The 19,921-nt window shown below is 42.7% G+C and overlaps 2 protein-coding genes across 5 annotated transcripts in view; one reads left to right on the top strand and one right to left on the bottom strand.

Moving 5' to 3' along the window:
- Nucleotides 1–2,262, bottom strand: part of c18orf25.S (chromosome 18 open reading frame 25 S homeolog) — a 60,837-nt gene extending 58,575 nt beyond the window's left edge. Inside the window, 1 exon segment of one of the 2 annotated variants that reach the window (NM_001092416.1) lies at nucleotides 2,092–2,209. The gene's annotated coding sequence lies outside the window, so the exon portion shown is untranslated. 2 annotated transcript variants of the gene reach the window in all.
- A 116-nt stretch (nucleotides 2,263–2,378) lies between these two features.
- fdx2.S (ferredoxin 1-like S homeolog) lies at nucleotides 2,379–15,824 on the top strand. Of its 3 annotated transcripts, none has more exons than XM_041580651.1 (6): nucleotides 2,379–2,525; nucleotides 6,460–6,726; nucleotides 10,642–10,693; nucleotides 11,675–11,733; nucleotides 14,476–14,563; nucleotides 14,654–14,995. In XM_041580651.1, exons 2-6 carry the CDS (start codon nucleotides 6,549–6,551, stop codon nucleotides 14,808–14,810), a joined length of 534 nt encoding a protein of 177 aa, XP_041436585.1. In that variant the 5' UTR covers nucleotides 2,379–2,525; nucleotides 6,460–6,548; the 3' UTR covers nucleotides 14,811–14,995. The 3 variants fall into 3 exon arrangements, with proteins under 3 accessions (XP_041436585.1, XP_041436583.1, XP_041436584.1); XM_041580649.1 differs by having other exon boundaries at nucleotides 2,382–2,525; nucleotides 11,675–11,781; nucleotides 14,654–15,824; XM_041580650.1 differs by lacking the exon at nucleotides 2,379–2,525 and adding an exon at nucleotides 3,701–3,726 and having other exon boundaries at nucleotides 11,675–11,781; nucleotides 14,654–15,824.
- Nucleotides 15,825–19,921: the final 4,097 nt, after the last annotated feature.

Below are 19,921 nucleotides of genomic sequence, written 5' to 3' on the forward strand. Positions count from 1 at the left end.
TATAGAATTGCAGGGAAAGACAATGAGTTACTTCAGTGGTAACTGGGGCAATTCAGAGACAAAACTACAAGGAAAGCCCATTCCAGGGTTACTAAATAAAAAGCAAGTGCTGTATATGGGGAATGGCATGATTTGTATAGCATGTCCCTATACTATACAGTAATGCAGGGTCCTTTCTTCATAAGCAAATTAACCGAACAGCATTACTTTTGGGACTATGGGACAAACGCACTGAATCAGGGCAAACACACAAAGTCAAGGTAAATGCCCTGGCTGAAATCAATGGTGGAATCTATTCTGGCACCACAAAGGGCATTAGGATCAGACACGCAGTCACATACATCTGCAGCGCTACATCTAAACCTCTATTTCCTCTCCCTGGCACAATATGCAATGTCACCTCTCTGTACAATTAAACATTCTGGGCGCACTATAAAGTATTGATACTGTACTGTCTGAGGCAGTGATCCCCAAACCAGCTGCTCCTGAGCAACATGCTGCTCCCCAACCCTTTGGATGTTGCTCCCAGTCACAATGTGACTCCAAAGCAGGTCCTTATTTTTGAATTCCTGTACTGTCTAAGGGAATCAATATGGCACCTCCCTCCTCCCATATGTATAAATACAAATATACAGAGAAGGAATGTTCTGGGCACACAATAAGCTATACCCTCATACTGTACTGTCTAAGGGAATCAATATGGCACCTCCTCCTCCCATATGTATAAATACAAATATACAGAGAAGGAATGTTCTGGGCACACAATAAGCTATACCCTCATACTGTACTGTCTAAGGGAATCAATATGGCACCTCCTCCCATATGTATAAATACAAATATACAGAGAAGGAATGTTCTGGGCACACAATAAGCTATACCCTCATACTGTACTGTCTAAGAGAATCAATATGGCACCTCCTCCTCCCATATGTATAAATATAAATATACAGAGAAGGAATGTTCTGGGCACACAATAAGCTATACCCTCATACTGTACAGTCTAAGGCAGGGGTCCCCAAGGCACCTCCCTCCTCCCATATGTATAAATACAAATATACAGAGAAGGAATGTTCTGGGCACACAATAAGCTATACCCTCATACTGTTCTGTCTAAGGGAATCAATATCGCACCTCCTCCTCCCATATGTATAAATACAAATATACAGAGAAGGAATGTTCTGGGCACACAATAAGCTATACCCTCATACTTTACTGTCTAAGGGAATCAATATGGCACCTCCTCCTCCCATATGTATAAATACAAATATACAGAGAAGGAATGTTCTGGGCACACAATAAGCTATACCCTCATACTGTACTGTCTAAGGGAATCAATATGGCACCTCCCTCCTCCCATATGTATAAATACAAATATACAGAGAAGGAATGTTCTGGGCACACAATAAGCTATACCCTCATACTGTTCTGTCTAAGGGAATCAATATCGCACCTCCTCCTCCCATATGTATAAATACAAATATACAGAGAAGGAATGTTCTGGGCACACAATAAGCTATACCCTCATACTGTACTGTCTAAGGGAATCAATATGGCACCTCCTCCCATATGTATAAATACAAATATACAGAGAAGGAATGTTCTGGGCACACAATAAGCTATACCCTCATACTTTACTGTCTAAGGGAATCAATATGGCACCTCCTCCTCCCATATGTATAAATACAAATATACAGATAAGGAATGTTCTGGGCACACAATAAGCTATACCCTCATACTGTACTGTCTAAGGGAATCAATATGGCACCTCCCTCCTCCCATATGTATAAATACAAATATAGAAAGAATGAATGTTCTGGGCACACAATACCCTCACACTGGGCGCAATGTTGCAATTAAAAGCCCTATCCTAATAAAGAGGGGAACATATTCAATATTTAAAGCTCAGAAATCTCTGTCCCCTCAGATGTAGTTACAACACTCCCAGAATGCACCAGCAGCTTAAGGCTATTGTTTAATAAGAGCTGAGGGCGCGCAGAGCGAAGCCGAGGGTTGAATCAGGGCCCACAGCGCTTCTTCAAGGGGAGGCCTGGGCTCTGGTAAGGAAAGGCCGACCCGCCGCCGCACACTCACCAGCTCTGGGCTCCTCGTACACCTCGGGTCCCGAACGCGCCCCAGCAGCCTGACACATTCCTACCGTGCCCGCGGGAGGAGATACATTCCCCTCACAGCCCAGGCTTTCTCTTTTCACACCTCACCAGCCGACAAGCCTAACTCCAACGAGATGTCATCACAGGGCCGCTGCGCGCGTCACTTCCGGAAGGTTGGAGGGAGGGAAAGGGCGGGAAGAGTAGGAACCGGGCTAACCAATGGCAAGAGTGAAACGGTAGCACCAGAGCAGCGCCGACCATAGATGAAGAGGCGTCGGGAGGGATTGTCTGCCTCTCGATGGCCGAATTCTGAGGGAGGCGGGGTTTCTGGGTACCGGAGTGGATGGAAAGGAAAGAAATATGCCATTTTGGAGGGGGCAAAGGAGGAGACCGGAAGTGGGAGCGTAGGGTTGCTAGGTGCGTATACTTGAAATTGTCTTCCCTGGGTTAATGTGAGGCCTTGCCTTCCGGGGTGCGAATGTACATATATATTTATATAGCTGCTCCTTACTGTCCCCGCAGTCTGACACCTTCACATAGTTTTGTACCGTCCCTGCAACTGTCTGTCCCCACATCTTACTGTCTTACAGGGGTCATACAGTTCTGGGACTGATAGATACAGGGTAAAACAGAACTAACAGAACTATGTGACCCCTGTAACTACATCAGTCCCAGAACTGTCTGACCCCTGTAACTACATCAGTCCCAGAACTGTCTGACCCCTGTAATTGCATCAGTCCCAGAACTGTCTGACCTCTATAATTGCATCAGTCCCAGAACTGTGTGACCCCTGTAATTGCATCAGTCCCAGAACTGTCTGACCCCTGTAATTGCATCAGTCCCAGAACTGTCTGACCTCTGTAACTGCATCAGTCCCAGAACTGTCTGACCCCTGTAATTGCATCAGTCCCAGAACTGTCTGACCTCTGTAATTGCATCAGTCCCAGAACTGTCTGACCCCTGTAATTGCATCAGTCCCAGAACTGTCTGACCTCTGTAACTCCATCAGTCCCAGAACTGTCTGACCCCTGTAATTGCATCAGTCCCAGAACTGTCTGACCTCTGTAACTCCATCAGTCCCAGAACTGTCTGACCCCTGTAACTGCATCAGTCCCAGAACAATTTAACCCCTGTAACTGTATCAGTCCCAGAACAGACTGCCTTATGCTGTTACTGGCTTACCCAATTCCCTGAAACTGTGTCAGTACCAGAACTTTGTGGCTAAAGGTGGCCATAGACTCAAAGATCCGCTCGTTTGGCGACATCGCCAAACGAGCGGATCTTTCCCCGATATGCCACTAACGGCATGGCTATATCGGGGGTAATTCGAACGTTTGGCCGTATGGCCGAACGATCGAATAACGATGCGCCAGGGGGCTCCGACGGGTCGGTCGGTTAAAAATCAAACCTTCCCGACCGATATCGCGACCGATATCGGCAGCTTTATCTGCACGTGTATGGCCACCTTTACCTGTGTAACTGTCCCCAGAACTGCATTACCCCCAGAACTGTGTCTTTATCCAGAACCAACTGCTCTACCCCTGCAACTGTCTGTCCCTAAAACTGTCTTACCCCTGAAATTGTGTCTCCATCTATATTGTCTTTCTCCTGAACTTCCGTAAGTGTTTCAGTCCCAGCCAGTAACTAACTGCCTTCAACTGTCTTTCCCCTTTACCTCTAAGACTGTGCGAGTCCCAAAACTGTCAGTCCCCATTATTGTCTCCCCCCTTAATGTTTTCTGTACCAGAACTCGCTTCCTTACCTCTGTAACTGTGTCAGTCCCAGACTGATACTTATTTTTGTCCCTGCGAGTGTGTTTGTCCAAGAGCTAACTGTCGCTTCCCCCTTTCCTGTAATAGAGCCGGGTCTCACATTTGTTATCATGGTATTACAACTGCCAATTTGCCTTCAGATCTTGTAAGAAAAATGCAAAACCCAAAGTATTGAAATCCAAAAGAGAATTCCCACTCACCCTGAGCTTACAGAGTCTGGATGAAAGGAAGGCAAAGCAATGCAGTCATCCCTAATGTTTGGCGAGCTGATGTTTCTAGTTTATGCCAAGTAATATTGCTCATTGAATATTATTTGTAACATCAAGAATATAAACCAGCAACATCCATGATAAATCGCTATATATATATCTGCCCTATAGGGATGTGCACTGACCAAAGCTCTGCTATGTGATGCCTAGGGGGTTATTTAGCAAAATCTTTTTTGAAGGAGACATATAGGATAAATGAAAAAACCCTAATTTTGTAGGCAACTATAAGTAATATATGGTGTTGCTTTTACATGGGGCTAAAAATTTATATTATCTTTAAAAATAGCCCCTTTATTAGAGCTCCCTATAGATGTTCTCTGGTCCTTTTTCTGTGTTTCAAATGAGGGGTGGGCGTGTCCTAACGGTCCCTGCCAGAAGCACAGTAGGAGGGGGACAGCCAATCACAGCCCTGCAGTCACACAAGCACAGACCGGCTTCAGTTCCCTATCAGGTCCTGCTAGCTGCTGATTGGTTCCTGTCCTACAGTGCAGTGAGCTGAGTGCACATATTGCATATAAATCAAAGACTTGCCCAGCATCTCACTTAAAACATTTATTTGTGCAATTCAAACAAACTACAATTCACATAAGCCTTCCATGGCATTTTAACATTACACACCACAATGCAATGTCTCCTCCCAGTCTGCCTACCTTATGTTTAGCCACTCCCTCCTGGCGCGTTTCGCGCTATTGGGCGCTTTATCAGAGGAGGTGTGGTTAGTACTGGTCATATCCCTTAAATATCCATAAGATATGTTTTATACATCTTGAAGGGTTGATCATTTAACCATTTACGTGCAAGTTCCATCAAATGGTAGCCAAGGCTTTTTTTTTACATCTATAATATAATATAATGCCCTTCAGATTGGAAACCTGAATAAATTATTATTTTAATCTTGTATAGGAATATTTTCACAATTACATATCTGGGAAATCAAGGATATGACCAAATGCAGTATCATGAAAAACAAACTCACCAAAAGACTAAAGAAAATACATTACTATTCTTACCATCTGAAAGATGAATATTCATGAAAAAAAAGTGCATATGTGCCATGAAAAGATTTCCTATTAATATTTTTACGATTCAAGTGCACTAGTACAACCCAATTCATAAATATACACAATATATTAAATATGTATATTAAAATGTTTTAGTGAGTTGATAATTACTTATAATATTTAAAATCTTTGCTTTAAAATCAATAATTTAATTCCATAGTGATGTAAGAAACGGTTTCAATTCAAAGTGGCTATTCATTCCCTAGAATTTTACCTTATTTATCATTGAAAAAACTCGATAAAATTGGTTCCGGAAAAAAAATTTTTTCTGGGTTTTATGCCCGAAATGCTCACATTTTTCGTGAAATCGATCGAACCCCGGATTTTTCGGCCATTTATCTTCATGATATCTTCAAATTTGAAATGGGATCTTTGCCATTGACTTCTACAGGACCCCAACAGCTTGGAGATGGAGTATTTTCAGATTGTGACTTTTAGTAGCTTCAGCGTATAATAAATCACTAATAATTTGAGGGGGGTTTTTTTTTCATAAAAAAATTTGGATTTTTCGAGTTTTTGGCATTTGGACTTTAGAGGGATACTGCCATGGGGAAAAACATTTTTTTCAAAATGAATCCATTAATAGTGCTGCTCCAGTAGCATTCTGCACTGAAATCCATTTCTCAAAAGAGCAAACAGATTTTATTATATTCAGTTTTGAAATCTGACATGGGGCTAGACATATTGTCAATTTCCCAGCTGCCCCAAGTCAGGTGACTTGTGCTCTAATAAACTGTAATCACTCTTTACTGCTGTACTGCAAGTTGGAGTGATATCACCCCCTCCCTTTCCCCCCAGCAGCCAAACAACAGAACAATGGGAAGGTAACCAGATAACAGCTCCCTAACACAAGATAACAGCTGCCTGGTAGATCTAAGAACAACACTCAATAGTAAAAATGAGACACATTCAGTTACATTGAGAAGGAAAAACTGCAGCCTGCCAGAAAGCTTTTCTCTCCTAAAGTGCAGGCACAAGTCACATGACATGGGGCAGCTGGGAAATTGACAAAATGTCTAGCCCCATGTCAGATTTCAAAATTGAATATAAAAAAATCTGTTTGCTCTTTTGAGAAATGGATTTCAGTGCAGAATTCTGCTGGAGCAGCACTATTAACTGATGTGTTTTGAAAAAAACATGTTTTCCCATGACAGTATCCCTTTAATAAATAAATCCCTTAGTGTTCAGTTATCACTGACATGTTATGAGAGGGAGGCCTGTGCATTGACTCATTTATTTCTCTTCCTAGGTGTATCTGATTAGAGAAGAACTGATTGACAGTCTTGTAAGTCCCAGAGGTGGGATTTTTGGAGTCAACCTTGGAGGCTGCTCAGAGGGATGGCTGTCTCTATCCTAAAGAGAGGAGTCAGGGCATCTTTAATGATTGGCAGGTTTAGCCCCAGGATTGTTTTGTTTTCTATGCTGGGGCAGAATCATTCAAGGCTCAGTCAGGCAACACCAGAGAAACTGGTGACATCAAATGAAGAGGAGGGGAGTAGGTCCGTCCCAACCACAGGTGAGCATGCATGACATAACAATTAAAATAAAATCCTAGTGAAGGGCAAGTTGACATTTACATTTGATTTGACATATTCTTTGCACTTATTTTAATTAATTATGCTAATTAATTATTAGCAGTCTATTTCTGCCTCTTTCCACCTTTCAATTTTATAGGGCAATTGAAATAAAAAATAACAAAGTGGTATAAAGGTGATCCCTTTATTGGCTAACTAATATAATCATAGCAAGCTTTCAGAACATTTTAGTTCCTTTTTCAAGCTGATTACAATAAAGCTGTGGTGTTTTCTGTAGTTTGTACTCTCACACTTTTTTCTTTCATTATCTGTTTTAAAATTGCCCTTAAGAACCAAAATTCTTAAATTCTTAATGTCTAACACGGTACAACAACTGTACCTGCACCTTTCAATTTGAAATACCAGCCACGTGCCAGGGCAGGGTCACCAAATCTGGCCACCAATATACTAAGTGACTGTGAGGCTTTGGTCTCATTGTGATTTTTTTTTTATTGCTTGCCTTTATATAAAGGCATTTTCCTCTTTATCCTACATAGTGACCTACACACCACTGCCTATTTGTTATTGTAACAAGGAACCTAGCAATCAGAACCATAGACATCCCAAACTAGGGAGCTTCACAACAAAACATTAAATAATTTAAACACTTCAAACTATAAAAAAAAATGAAGACCAACTGCAAATAGTCTACATCATTGTTAAAACTAGTTTGAAAGGGAACAGATGTCACCTCAATTGCTTTGTTATGAAGATAGCTAGGCTCTAATCCATGTATCTGCTGCTTACAATGGGTATCATAGAGCATTTTCTCCCAGTGGCTGTACAGATCCTTTCTGATCCCGATTGTAAGCAGCAGTCCTGTCCTGCTTTATGGCAGCTGAGATTCTAGCTATCTGTATAACAGAACATTCTGTCCCAGTAGCTGCACAGATCCTATCTGATCCCGATTGTAAGCAGCAGTCCTGTCCTGCTTTATGGCAGCTGAGATTCTAGCTATCTGTATAACAGAACATTCTGCCCCAGTAGCTACACAGATCCTATCTGATCCCGATTGTAAGCAGCAGTCCTGTCCTGCTTTATGGCAGCTGAGATTCTAGCTATCTATATAACAGAACATTCTGTCCCAGTGGCTGCACAGATCCTATCTGATCCCCATTGTAAGCAGCAGTCCTGTCCTGCTTTATGGCAGCTGAGATTCTAGCTATCTGTATAACAGAACATTCTGTCCCAGTGGCTGCACAGATCCTATCTGATCCCCATTGTAAGCAGCAGTCCTGTCCTGCTTTATGGCAGCTGAGATTCTATCTATCTGTATAACAGAACATTCTGTCCCAGTGGCTGCACAGATCCTATCTAATCCCCATGTAAGCAGCAGTCCTGTCCTGCTTTATGGCAGCTGAGATTCTAGCTATCTGTATAGCAGAGCATTCTGTCCCAGTGGCTGCACAGATCCTATCTGATACCCATTGTAAGCAGCAGTCCTGACCTGCTTTATGGCAGCTGAGATTCTAGCTATCTGTATAACAGAACATTCTGTCCCAGTGGCTGCACAGATCCTATCTGATCCCCATTGTAAGCAGCAGTCCTGTCCTGCTTTATGGCAGCTGAGATTCTAGCTATCTGTATAACAGAACATTCTGTCCCAGTGGCTGCACAGATCCTATCTGATCCCCATTGTAAGCAGCAGTCCTGACCTGCTTTATGGCAGCTGAGATTCTAGCTATCTGTATAACAGAACATTCTGTCCCAGTGGCTGCACAGATCCTATCTGATCCCCAGTGGAAGCAACAATACATTCATTGCTTGCTATTTGCAAAAAAACAAATCCAAAGTGAACATTTAAAACCAATAATGGCCTGGTGGCCCTTAAAGGGACAAGTTGTGTGGATCAGCAGCCAAGGGATAAAGAGAGGTCAGCACTGTATTACATTACAGATCTCTCCAGTATCCATTGTATTGAATGTCACAGTGATAAAAAGCAAAGAAACTCTGTATGCACTGGGTCAGGCAAAAGTGGACTTTTTTTTCTTCTTGTTTTTGAAATTTGCTATAATTGGGTTCAGTCAGACTTTATTGGTAGTGTACCCTAGTTATTATAGTAGCTTTTTTTTTAACTTTCGTTACACCCAAAGTGCACGGTGCAAAAGTGCAGAGTGCGGGTGTCACTACAACAAGGGCATCGGCTTCAAAAATACTTAAGAGCCCCAGGCCAAAGGCCAAAGCTAGGGTGAGCCCCAGCACAAAAGGCACTGGTAGGGGGCAAGGTTCTAAAGACTCTCCTTCACCTCACTGCTAGGAAAGTCCCTTTACCCCGAGTTGCGCCAAAGCTTTCCCTGGGGCAGCAAATCCTTGGCCTGGAGGCAGAGCCCAAAAGGATGTGGGGCATATTTATCAAGGAGTGAAGTTAGAGATCAGCACAGTCCACTAATGTGATAAAATAGGATTTTGAATAATATTTTTGGGTGGCGAGTCCCCTTTAAAGGAGAAGGAAAGCTACCAAAGCTTTGCCAATAGATTAGCCACAATAGTGCAAGCTATAAGACCATACCTGAGTAAACAGTTCTAGACGCTCTCTCTGTTTGTTTAGGATAGCAGCTGCCATATTAGCTTGCTGTGACATCACTTCCTGCCTGAGTCTCTCCCTGCTCACTCATAGCTCTGGCCTCAGATTACAGCCGTAGGGGATGAGGGAGGGAAAGAGGAGCAAACTGAGCATGCTCAAGCCCTAGCCCTGGAGTTTTAAGTTGAAAACAGGAAGTCTGATACAGAAGCCCATGAGTACACAATAGAAGGAAAGAAATGTGCTGTTTCTTTTGACAGAGGACTCAGAGCAGCATTACTTTGAGGGTTTACTGGTGTACACATGGGAGTCTCCCATGTGCTTCAGCTGGACAGGGATTGTTCTTTTTCTGCATATTTGGGGTTATTCGTACATGGTGGAGGGTTCCTGCCTGGTTGCATAATAAGCATGCCGAGGCACTCACTCATTATGCACACGCTTGTGCCCCAACATGGCCGATCGTGTGGGTGTCTAGCGCTGGCAGGGGGCAATTTTAAAAAAAAAAAAAAGCTACAGTTACCCCCAACCCAGAGTTTGGGCTCTATTAGCCTGCACCTTTGTTTGGGGATAACATTTTTGCCCAATATGTGACCTTTAAAGGAAAACTATACCCCCCGAACAATGTCGGTCTCTATAAAATATATTGAATAAAACAGCTCATGTGTAAAACCCTGCTTCATGTAAATAAACCATTTTCATAATTATATACTTTTTTAGTAGTATGAGCCATTGGGTAATCGTAAATAGAAAATTGCCATTTTAAAAAAATAAGGGCCACCCCCTGGGATCGTACGAGTCACTGTGCACACAAACAAACCAAAAAAACCATACATGTAAGGTCACATGAGCCAAGTAACAGACAGAGTTATGTCTTTTGCTTCCACACTTCTTCCTGTTACAGTTAGAGCTGCGGTATTTCTGGTCAGGTGATCTCTTCTTGTTACAGTTAGAGCTGCAGTATTTCTGGTCAGGTGATCTCTTCCTGTTACAGTTAGAGCTGCAGTATTTCTGGTCAGGTGGTCTCTTCCTGTTACAGTTAGAGCTGCAGTATTTCTGGTCAGGTGATCTCTTCCTGTTACAGTTAGAGCTGCAGTATTTCTGGTCAGGTGATCTCTTCCTGTTACAGTTAGAGCTGTAGTGTTTCTGGTCAGGTGATCTCTGAGGCAGCACACATATGTTGCTTAAATATAAATTTTTGAGGTATAGTTTTCCTTTAAGCCACCAACTATGAAGCTGATGTTGCCCTCCTACTCCTAGAGCAGAGGCCGTACATAGCAAAACATTCCTGTAATATAGTGTTTATTTCCCATTCCTAACTTTACCCCTTGTATTTAAGCTGGCACCCAGTCAGATGCTGAAAATCAAAGGGCCGAGCTGTCTGAAGAAATGTAAGTTCTGATCCAATCATGAGTATTCTTACTGGGATAGTATAGGTAGTCTTTGCTATATGATCCTCTAATCCAGGGATCCCCCAACCTTTTGAACCCGTGAGCAACATTCAGAAGAAAAAGGAGTTGGGGAGCAACACTAGCATGAAAAATGTTCTTGGGGTGCCAAATAAGTGCTGTGATTGGTCATTTGATAGCCCCTATGTGGATTGTCAACCTACATTGAGGCTCTGTTTGGCAGTGCACCTGGTTTTTATACAACCAAAACTTGCCTCCAAGCCTGGAATTCAAAAATAAGCTCCTGCTTTGAGGCCACTGGGAGCAACATCCAAGGAGTTGGTGATCAACATGAAAAGGTGGCCATACACGGATAGATCCGCTCGTTTGGCGATGTCGCCAAACGAGCGGATCTCCCTCCGATATGCCCACCTTGAGGTGGGCAATATCGGGCTGATCCGATCGTGGGCCCTAGGGCCCAATGATTGGATCCTAGCGTTCGCCAAACGGGCGGTCGGATCGCGGGACCGCATCAACGAACAGATGCGGCCGCGATCCGACGGGATTTTTAATCCCATCCGATCGAGATCTGGCCGACTTTCGGCCAGATCTCGATCGGGGAAGCCCGTCGGGGGCCCCCATACACGGGCCAATAAGCTGCCGACACGGTCTGTCGGCAGCTTTTATCGGCCCGTGTATGGCCACCTTTACTCACGAGTTACTGGTTGGGGATCACTGGTCTAATCCTATTGTACTCTGTAACCCTTGTTTGTTATCTTCCATTTATTCCCTGTTTGTTTTATCTAAGGTAAAGTACTGTGTATCTTGTCGGCGCTATATAAATAAATGATGAACACATGGCAGGGAGCTGGGATAGATTATGAGGGTATATTACTGAGTACACAGAGTAGCCTTTGCATATTTGTATTTGCACATTTGAGCGGGAGCTGCCATAGTTATCCAAACACTTGTCTCTTTCCATAGGGTGGATGTGGTGTTCGTGGGCAGATCTGGGCAGCGCATCCCTGTGAAAGGGAAAGTAGGTGAGAGCGTTCTGCACCTTGCTCATAGGTACGACATTGAGCTGGAAGGTATGTATCTGTATAACTGTATTGTTCACTATACATGAACTACAGCAGGAAAGTGCAAATGCATTTTCTATTACCGTATATACTCGTGTATAAGCCGACCCGCGTAGAAGCCGAGGTACCTAATTTTACCTATGAAAACCAGAAAAACGTATTGACTCGCGTATAAGCCTAGACACAACTCAGAAAAGTCTCAGAAATATCAAACAGTCGGTTTAATGTTAAAAATCAAGCCATGATGCTTAAAACATTAATTCATCGTACAATGATAAAAAAAGAAGAAGAGCTGCACATTTAGTGACCTGGACTAACAAATACATTTTATAATGTACGACCACATTTAGATGACAACTTTGGTGGAGAGAGGCATCAGCAAATGTGATCATACCCACCCACTATTTATAACCACATATACCAAATAAAAACAAGCACAAGTTTAAAAAAAAATGTAATTTTTATGAATAACCTGTTCCATGAATTTCAAAGGCCCCAGTGTATCTTGGAGACTATTGGCCCCATTCCTTCCACAATATCACTCAGGACTAATGGAAACTATTAGTGACCCAGCTGATGCCCAGCAGCCAATCACCTACCAGCAAAATGACCCACACTGTGTAATACACGGAGATGATCGAACTCAAAACCACCAGCCCCGCCCCTGCTAATCGATCGCTGCCTGTCGCCTAGAAAAGAACATGGAATAAAAACATACACATAGAACATTAAGCAATGTGTGATCTGTCAGACTCGCAAGTGGGAAAGTCACAGATACACTTACCATCTCTCCGCAACAGTGCTCCCACACGCTTACTTCCGGGTTTAACGGTACAACCAATCAAAGCTACCGGATTTGCACGGTGCATCTTGGGACCCGGGTTATGGCCACGTAGCGCACGCAGGACGCAGTGTCTTAGAGGGACGCGTTGCCATGGAACCTCTCTCTCTCTTACTGCCTCTCACCGCGCTGACCCGCGTATAAGCCGAGGTAGGATTTTCAAGCACATTTTGGGTGCTGAAAATCTTGGCTTATACGCGAGTATATACGGTATGTGGTGGTGGTGGTGGTTTTATCATTTTTACATTTTCATATCATCTGAAACATATATTATGAATATTATAGCTCCCAAGAATGACCATTACTTTCCATGGAAAGACTGTTTTTTTAACACAATTACTACATTTCAGGGGCTCAAAAGCAATTGGACAAATTAAAAAACTGAAAATAAAAATGTTCATTTCTAATACTTGGTTGAAACCCCTTTGCTGGTAATGACAGGCTGAAGTGTTGAACTCATGGACATCACCAGATTCTGGGTTTGCTCCTGTTTAATGCTCTGCCAGGCCTTTACTGCAGCCGCTTTCACTTGCTGTTTGTTTGTGGCCTTTCTGTCCCAAGTTTAGTCTTCAACAAGTGAAATGCAGCTCAATTGGCTTCACATCAGGTGACTGACTTGGCCATTCAACAATATTCCACTTCTTTGCTTTAATAAAATCCTGGGTTGCTTTGGCTCTATGTTTTGGGTCATTATAAAACACCTCCCAATCAATGTGAGTGCATTTAGCTGGATTTGAGCAGACAGTGTCTCTGAAGAGCTCACAATTCATTCTTGTGCTTCTGTCCTGTGTCACATCATGGATAAACACTAGTGTCCCAGTGCCACTGGCAGCCATGTACACCCAAATGTTTTATACATCATGTGCTATGCTTTGGATCATCAGCTGTTCCACGCCTTCTCCAGACTTTTTTCTTGCCATCATTCTACTAGAGGTTCATCTTGGTTTCATCTGTCCAAAGAATGTTTTTCCAGAACCGTGCTGGTGTTTTTAGATGTTTTTTTTAGCAAAGTCCAATGTAGCCTTTCTATTCTTGATGCTTATGAGTGACTTGCACCTTGCAGTGCACCCTCTGTATTTACTTTCATACAGTCTTCACTTTATGGTAGACTTGGATATGGAGACTCTACCTCCTGGAGGCTGGTGTTCACTTGTTTGGCTGATGTGAAGGGGTTTCTCTTCACCATGGAAATAATTCTGGGATCATCCACCACTGTTGTCTTCCGTGGACATCCAGGTCTTTTTGCGTTGCTGAGTTCACCAGTGATTTCTTTCTTTCTCAGGATGTACCAAACTGTAGATTTTGCCACTACTAATATTGTAGCGATTTCTCTGATGGGTCTTTTCTGTTTTTGCATCTTAAGGATGACTTGTTTCACTTGCACGGAGAGCTCCTTTGACCGCATGTTGTCTGTTCCACATACAAACACCCCCCCCTCAAATCAACTCCAGGGCTTTTATCTGCTTCATTGATAATGACATAACAAAGGAATTACCCCCACCTGCCCATGAAATAGCATTTGAGTCAATTGTCCAATTACTTTTGAGCCCCTGAAATGAAGTGATAAAAAAAAGTTTTAGTTCCTCACATTTTTATACAATCTTTTTGTTCAACCCACTGAATTAAAGCTGAAAGTCTGCAGTTCAACTGCATCTGAGTTTTTCATTTAAAATTCATTGTAGTACAGAACCAAAATTAGAAAAAAAAATTGTGTGTGTGTATATATATATATTTTTATATATATATGTGTGTGTTCTCTAGTGTTGTACCTGAAACAATTTAGGTCTAAACATTGTGTGAGGGAAGGATTAAACTTGAATGATGTGTATTGTTCTCATCTTGTTACTGTTTATTTTATTTAGGCGCCTGTGAATCCTCCCTGGCCTGTTCCACGTGCCACGTCTATGTGAATACAGAGTATTTCGATAAACTTCCAGAGCCTGATGAAAGGTGAGAGCTTTTTTGCCGCTTTATTCACACAGCAGGGTATTTCTTTATTGTTACAAAACTATAGCTGATTGTGTGCTTCTCTTCTCCCAGGGAGGATGATATGCTGGACATGGCTCCATTGCTTCAGGAGAACTCCAGGCTTGGCTGCCAGATCATTCTCACTAAACAACTGAACGGAGCTGAATTCACACTCCCCAAAATTACTAGAAACTTTTATGTAGACGGTCACGTCCCAAAACCCCACTGAGGAGAATACTGCTGCACACCAAAGAATGCCAGGAAGAACTGCGAGACAATCGGACCACTGAGCTTAAAGGAGAAAGAAAGCTATTGCCAAAAGATTAGCCACAAGTGCAAGCTATAACACTATATTTATACTGTAGAATACTTTATCATACCTGAGTAAAAAGCTCTAGAAGCTCTCTGTTTGTTTAGGATAGCAGCTGCCATATTAGCTTGGTGTGACATCACTTTCTGCCTGAGTCTCTCTCTGCTCACTTATAGCTCTGGGCTCAGATTACAGCAGGGAGGGGTGAGGAACAAACTGAGCATGCTCAAGCCCTAGAGGTTTAAGATGAAAAAGTCTGATACAGAAGCCCATGAGTACACAATAGAAGGAAAAAAATGTGGTGTTTCTTCTGACAGAGGACTCAGAGCAGCATTACTTTGAGGGTTTACTGGTGGATTTATATAGACATTTCTGATAAAGTTTACTTAATTTTAGCCTTTCCTTCTCCTTTAAGTAGCAGTGCATATGAACATTCCTTCATTACGAAGAGCTGTTCATGCAGAAGAGAAGTCTATATTTTCACGGGGTTTTCTTTTTCAATGTCTGTATCGTTGGCCGGGTGGCCTCCAGCAGTCAGTCAGTCTGTGGACATTCCACATTATAAACTGCAGTAGCCGCTGTCTACACAACATAAAGAAGTTATTGCTGCAGAGCACAATGCTCCGTGTAAGTAATTTGTGTTGGAAAAAAAGCTGCTTTCTTTCCATTACTTGTAGGAGAGTGTGATGGAATGTATTTAGATCAAGAACCTTTTATTGTTGGCTTCTGCCCAATAGTCCACTGAATTTTTCTCTAGATCACAAATCTTTACGATGGACGTATCTGTTACTTTTGGTAGGGATGACAGTAGTTCTACAGCTTGGACACTGTTTCTGGTTTATCTGTTTTTCCTATGGAAAGGGGAGGTGATTCTTCAATGTTATAAGTCAATATAAGCATTTTAATATACAATAAACCAATATAAAACTGTTAGTAAGTGCGCTCCCCTCCCTTTATTTATTTTAAATAAAAAAAACGATCACTTATAGTCTAAAAGTATATAAAGTACCAATATACCAAGTTAAAAATCAGCATTGGAGCAGGTCTAAGGGGGGCAATATTGCTCTCTGCACTTGCGGAGCTGAATTTTCTGTTTAAAACCCAGAAATTTGACTCTTACGGGATTTATTAAAGGGATATTGTCATGGGAAAACATGTTTTTTTTCAAAACGCATTAGTTAATAGTGCTGCTCCAGCAGAATTCTGCTCAAAAGAGCAAACATATTTTTTTTTTTTTATATTTAATTTTGAAATCTGACATGGGGCTAGACATATTGTTAGTTTCCCAGCTGCCCCAGTCATGTGACTTGTGCTCTGATGGAAACCTTTCTCACATCTTTCCTAAGCAGAACATCAGAGCAGCCTCTTTCTTTTTCCTCACAACTTCCTTGACTATTTGTTGGTTCAGTGCCTCTAGGGCAGGCAACTGTAGGATGGAAAGGACCTTCAGCTTTAACCTCGGCTGATTTGAGCTTCAGATCTTTTGTGACCAGAATTAAATCCCGCCCCTCATTCTGCTCTGCTAGCTGATACAGGATCTACAGGTGTTCACCTCATAGGGTGGAAGGGGTTTGTCCCAGAGAATCTTTTTGAGCCAAGTGATGATCTGTACAGGACAATCCAGCGACACAATCTTCCCCTTTTCCAGGGTGACACACCAGTCATGACTTGTCATTATAATGGGGCAAATTTGCCTCGGGCAGTAACCCATAGCAGGGCTTTCCAGCACTCGAGGAATCCACAGGTCCAAAAGAATAGGCCCTACGAGTTTTGTACCCTAGGCGCACTTAATCATGGGTCTTCCATAGGCCCTACACATTTTGTACCCTAGGCGCACTTAATCATGGGTCTTCCATAGGCCCTACACATTTTGTACCCTAGGCGCACTTAATCATGGGTCTTCCATAGGCCCTACACATTTTGTACCCTAGGGGCACTTAATCATGGGTCTTCCATAGGCCCTACACATTTTGTACCCTAGGTAGGGGCACTTAACCATGGGTTCTATGCATTTCGTATCTAAGGGGCACTTAATCATGGGTCCTCCATAAGCCCTACGCGTTTTGTACCCTAGGGGCACTTAGCCATGGGTCCTACATTTGCCCTACACATTTTGTACCCTGGGGACACTTAATCATGGGTCCTCCATAGGCCCTACGTGTTTCGTACCCTGGGGCACTTAATCATGGGTCCTCCATAGGCCCTACGCGTTTTGTACTCTAGGGGCACGTAATCATGGGTCCTCCATAGGCCCTATGCATTTCGTTCCATAGGGGCACTTAATCATGGTTCCTCCATAGACCCTACGTGTTTCGTACCCTAGGGGCACTTAATCATGGGTCCTCCATAAGCCATATGCATTTAACCATGGGCTCTTGATTAAGTGCCCCTAGGGTACAAAACGCGTAGGGCTTATGGAGAACCAATGATTAAGTGCCCCTAGGGTACAAAACGTGTAGTGCCTGTGGAGTTTGTGAAATTTTTAACTTCAATTAATAAGTACAAAACAGCTTCTTTATTCTTTTGGCCATGTGAATTCTTTGAGTGCTTCTGTTTCATATATACTGGTTCTATAGCCGCTCCTTGGAGCTGGGGCGTTGGACCACCTGATTTACTTGGTGAGCATTTACACCCTTATCTATGTTGATATTCTGGAGCACAGTAGCAACCAATCAGTGATTAGCTTTGTTTTCAGCCAGCTGCTGGATAAGCGCTGAGAGAGCCATCATTTTATTGGTTGCCATGGGATACAGGAGCTAATCTGTTTATAAATCAGCCCCAGTGTGTGTGTTTATCGTTAGTGACAGCTGCACATTGGGACAAAAAAACCTGTCTATTAAAATAAGTAACAATGAATAACGTCCCGGTCTCTAAATTCCGCCCTACCAGCTCTTACATTATAACTTCTATCAAGCAGAGAGGGTCACTGGGAGACAGACTGACTACTGACCGCCCATTGGTGCGAATAACACGCTGGCGCCACAAATTCAACGGGACACGTGACGTAGCATTACGGCCAATCACGAGTCAGAAACCTTGATGGTCACGTGACCAAGCGGGTTTACTGTCAGCGCCGTGCTGCCAAGTTACATGGGGAAAACAGATAAACAGCGTCATTCCCAGCAGACCCGGGTGGAAGTTGTCGCTCGGCAATGTCTGGGCGAGGTCCTGCCGTGTGCATACCGGCTACATTGATTTCGCACCACTTGTTATTGTTAGTGGCCTTAAACAGACAGACAATGACAGCGGAGTAAGGGTACTGGCACCTCATGTGCTTCCGGTACATGCCCCGCCCCATTCCCCTACATGGAAAACTCCATCGCTGGAAGAACAGGCACTGCCCTGTCTGACAGGAAATGGGGTCATGGTCAATTCCACCACGTGACTAGTGAACGTAAAGCGTTAGCTTCGTACTCCAACTCCCAGCATTCCCCGAGTGCAGCTGTAGTGCTATTTATTTAGTCATATACTGTCGCTGCTTGTGTCTCTCCAATAGGCACACTCCTTATTTGCAGCAATATTCCAACCAGTGCCATAAAGTGCAGCCACTTCAAAGGCAGGACAAGGACAAAGCCAACATTCTAGCATTGCATTTAACTGGGTTGTTCACCTTTAAATTAACTGGTGGTATGATGCAGAGAGGGATATTCTGAGACCATTTGCAATTGGTTTTCATTTTTTATTATTTGTATTTGTTTTTGACTTATTTAGCTTTTTATTCAGCAGCTCTCCAGTTTGCGATGTCAGCCACCTGGTTGCTAGGCTCCAAATTCCCCTAGCAACCATGCACTGATTTGAATAAGAGACTGGAATATAAATAGGAGAGGCCTGAATAGAAAGAGGAGGAATAAAAGTAACAATAACAATACATTTGTATACCAGAGCATTTGTATTTTTAGATGGGGTCAGTGACCCCCCCCCCCCATTTGAAAGCTGGAAAGAAGAAAAAAGGAAAAAAATTCAAAATTTATTAAAATGAAGGCCAATTGAAAAGTTGTTTAGAATTGGCCATTCTATAATATACTGGTGACTGAGCCCTTTAAGCAAAGTGATTTAAATCTAGTGATGCGGCAATGATGTCATTATTAGAGGGGATATAATTATCATGCAGGGGGCAGGATAGTATCTATAGGGGAAAGGGGGATTTTACCTTCAGCAGAGGAAAGGCTTCTTTAGTATAAGAGCAGTCGAGTAATGCCATTAACTACAATGAAGCGGGGGGAGAGATAAGGCAAAGGATTCATACAATTCTGATCTATGACTCAAATGAGTAATTAATAAACGAGGTTCTGCACATTTCAATTAACTTTTACTATGATATGGGCAGTGAAGTTCTGAGACTGCTTGGGATTTGTCTGTGAGTAGAGGAACGAGCAGCATGGACAGCTGTATATTGTACAACAGGGCAGGGGTGCAAATAGCAGCTACTAGGAGGGACACAACTGTATTATAGTGACACATTGAGGAGGCAGGGAATATATGTCGAGGGTCAGGGGAATAATGCTATGAATAGGGGAGTATATTGAGGGAACAGTACAATATATAAGGACACTATGGGGAGTATATTGAGGGAACAGTACAATATATAAGGACACTATGGGGAGTAGGGAACAGTACAGTATATAAGGACACTATGGGGAATATATTGAGGGAACAGTACAGTATATAAGGACACTATGGGGAGTAGGGAACAGTACAGTATATAAGGACACTATGGGGAATATATTGAGGGAACAGTACAGTATATAAGGACACTATGGGGAATATATTGAGGGAACAGTACAGTATATAAGGACACTATGGGGAGTAGGGAACAGTACAGTATATAAGGACACTATGGGGAATATATTGAGGGAACAGTACAGTATATAAGGACACTATGGGGAGTAGGGAACAGTACAGTATATAAGGACACTATGGGGAATATATTGAGGGAACAGTACAGTATATAAGGACACTATGGGGAATATATTGAGGGAACAGTACAGTATATAAGGACACTATGGGGAGTATATTGAGGGAACAGTACA

This window comes from Xenopus laevis, chromosome 1S (genome assembly GCF_017654675.1).
Source record: "Xenopus laevis strain J_2021 chromosome 1S, Xenopus_laevis_v10.1, whole genome shotgun sequence".
In the NCBI taxonomy this organism is placed as follows: domain Eukaryota; kingdom Metazoa; phylum Chordata; class Amphibia; order Anura; family Pipidae; genus Xenopus; species Xenopus laevis.

Bases quoted from the DNA above. Each gene is read 5' to 3' on its own strand.
- fdx2.S (XM_041580649.1), top strand. From the start codon at position 6,549: ATGGCTGTCTCTATCCTAAAGAGAGGAGTCAGGGCATCTTTAATGATT. The intron at 10,694-11,674 runs GTAAGTTCTGAT...CTCTTTCCATAG, and splicing joins GCCGAGCTGTCTGAAGAAAT to GGTGGATGTGGTGTTCGTGG. The intron at 11,782-14,475 runs GTATGTATCTGT...TATTTTATTTAG, and splicing joins GTACGACATTGAGCTGGAAG to GCGCCTGTGAATCCTCCCTG.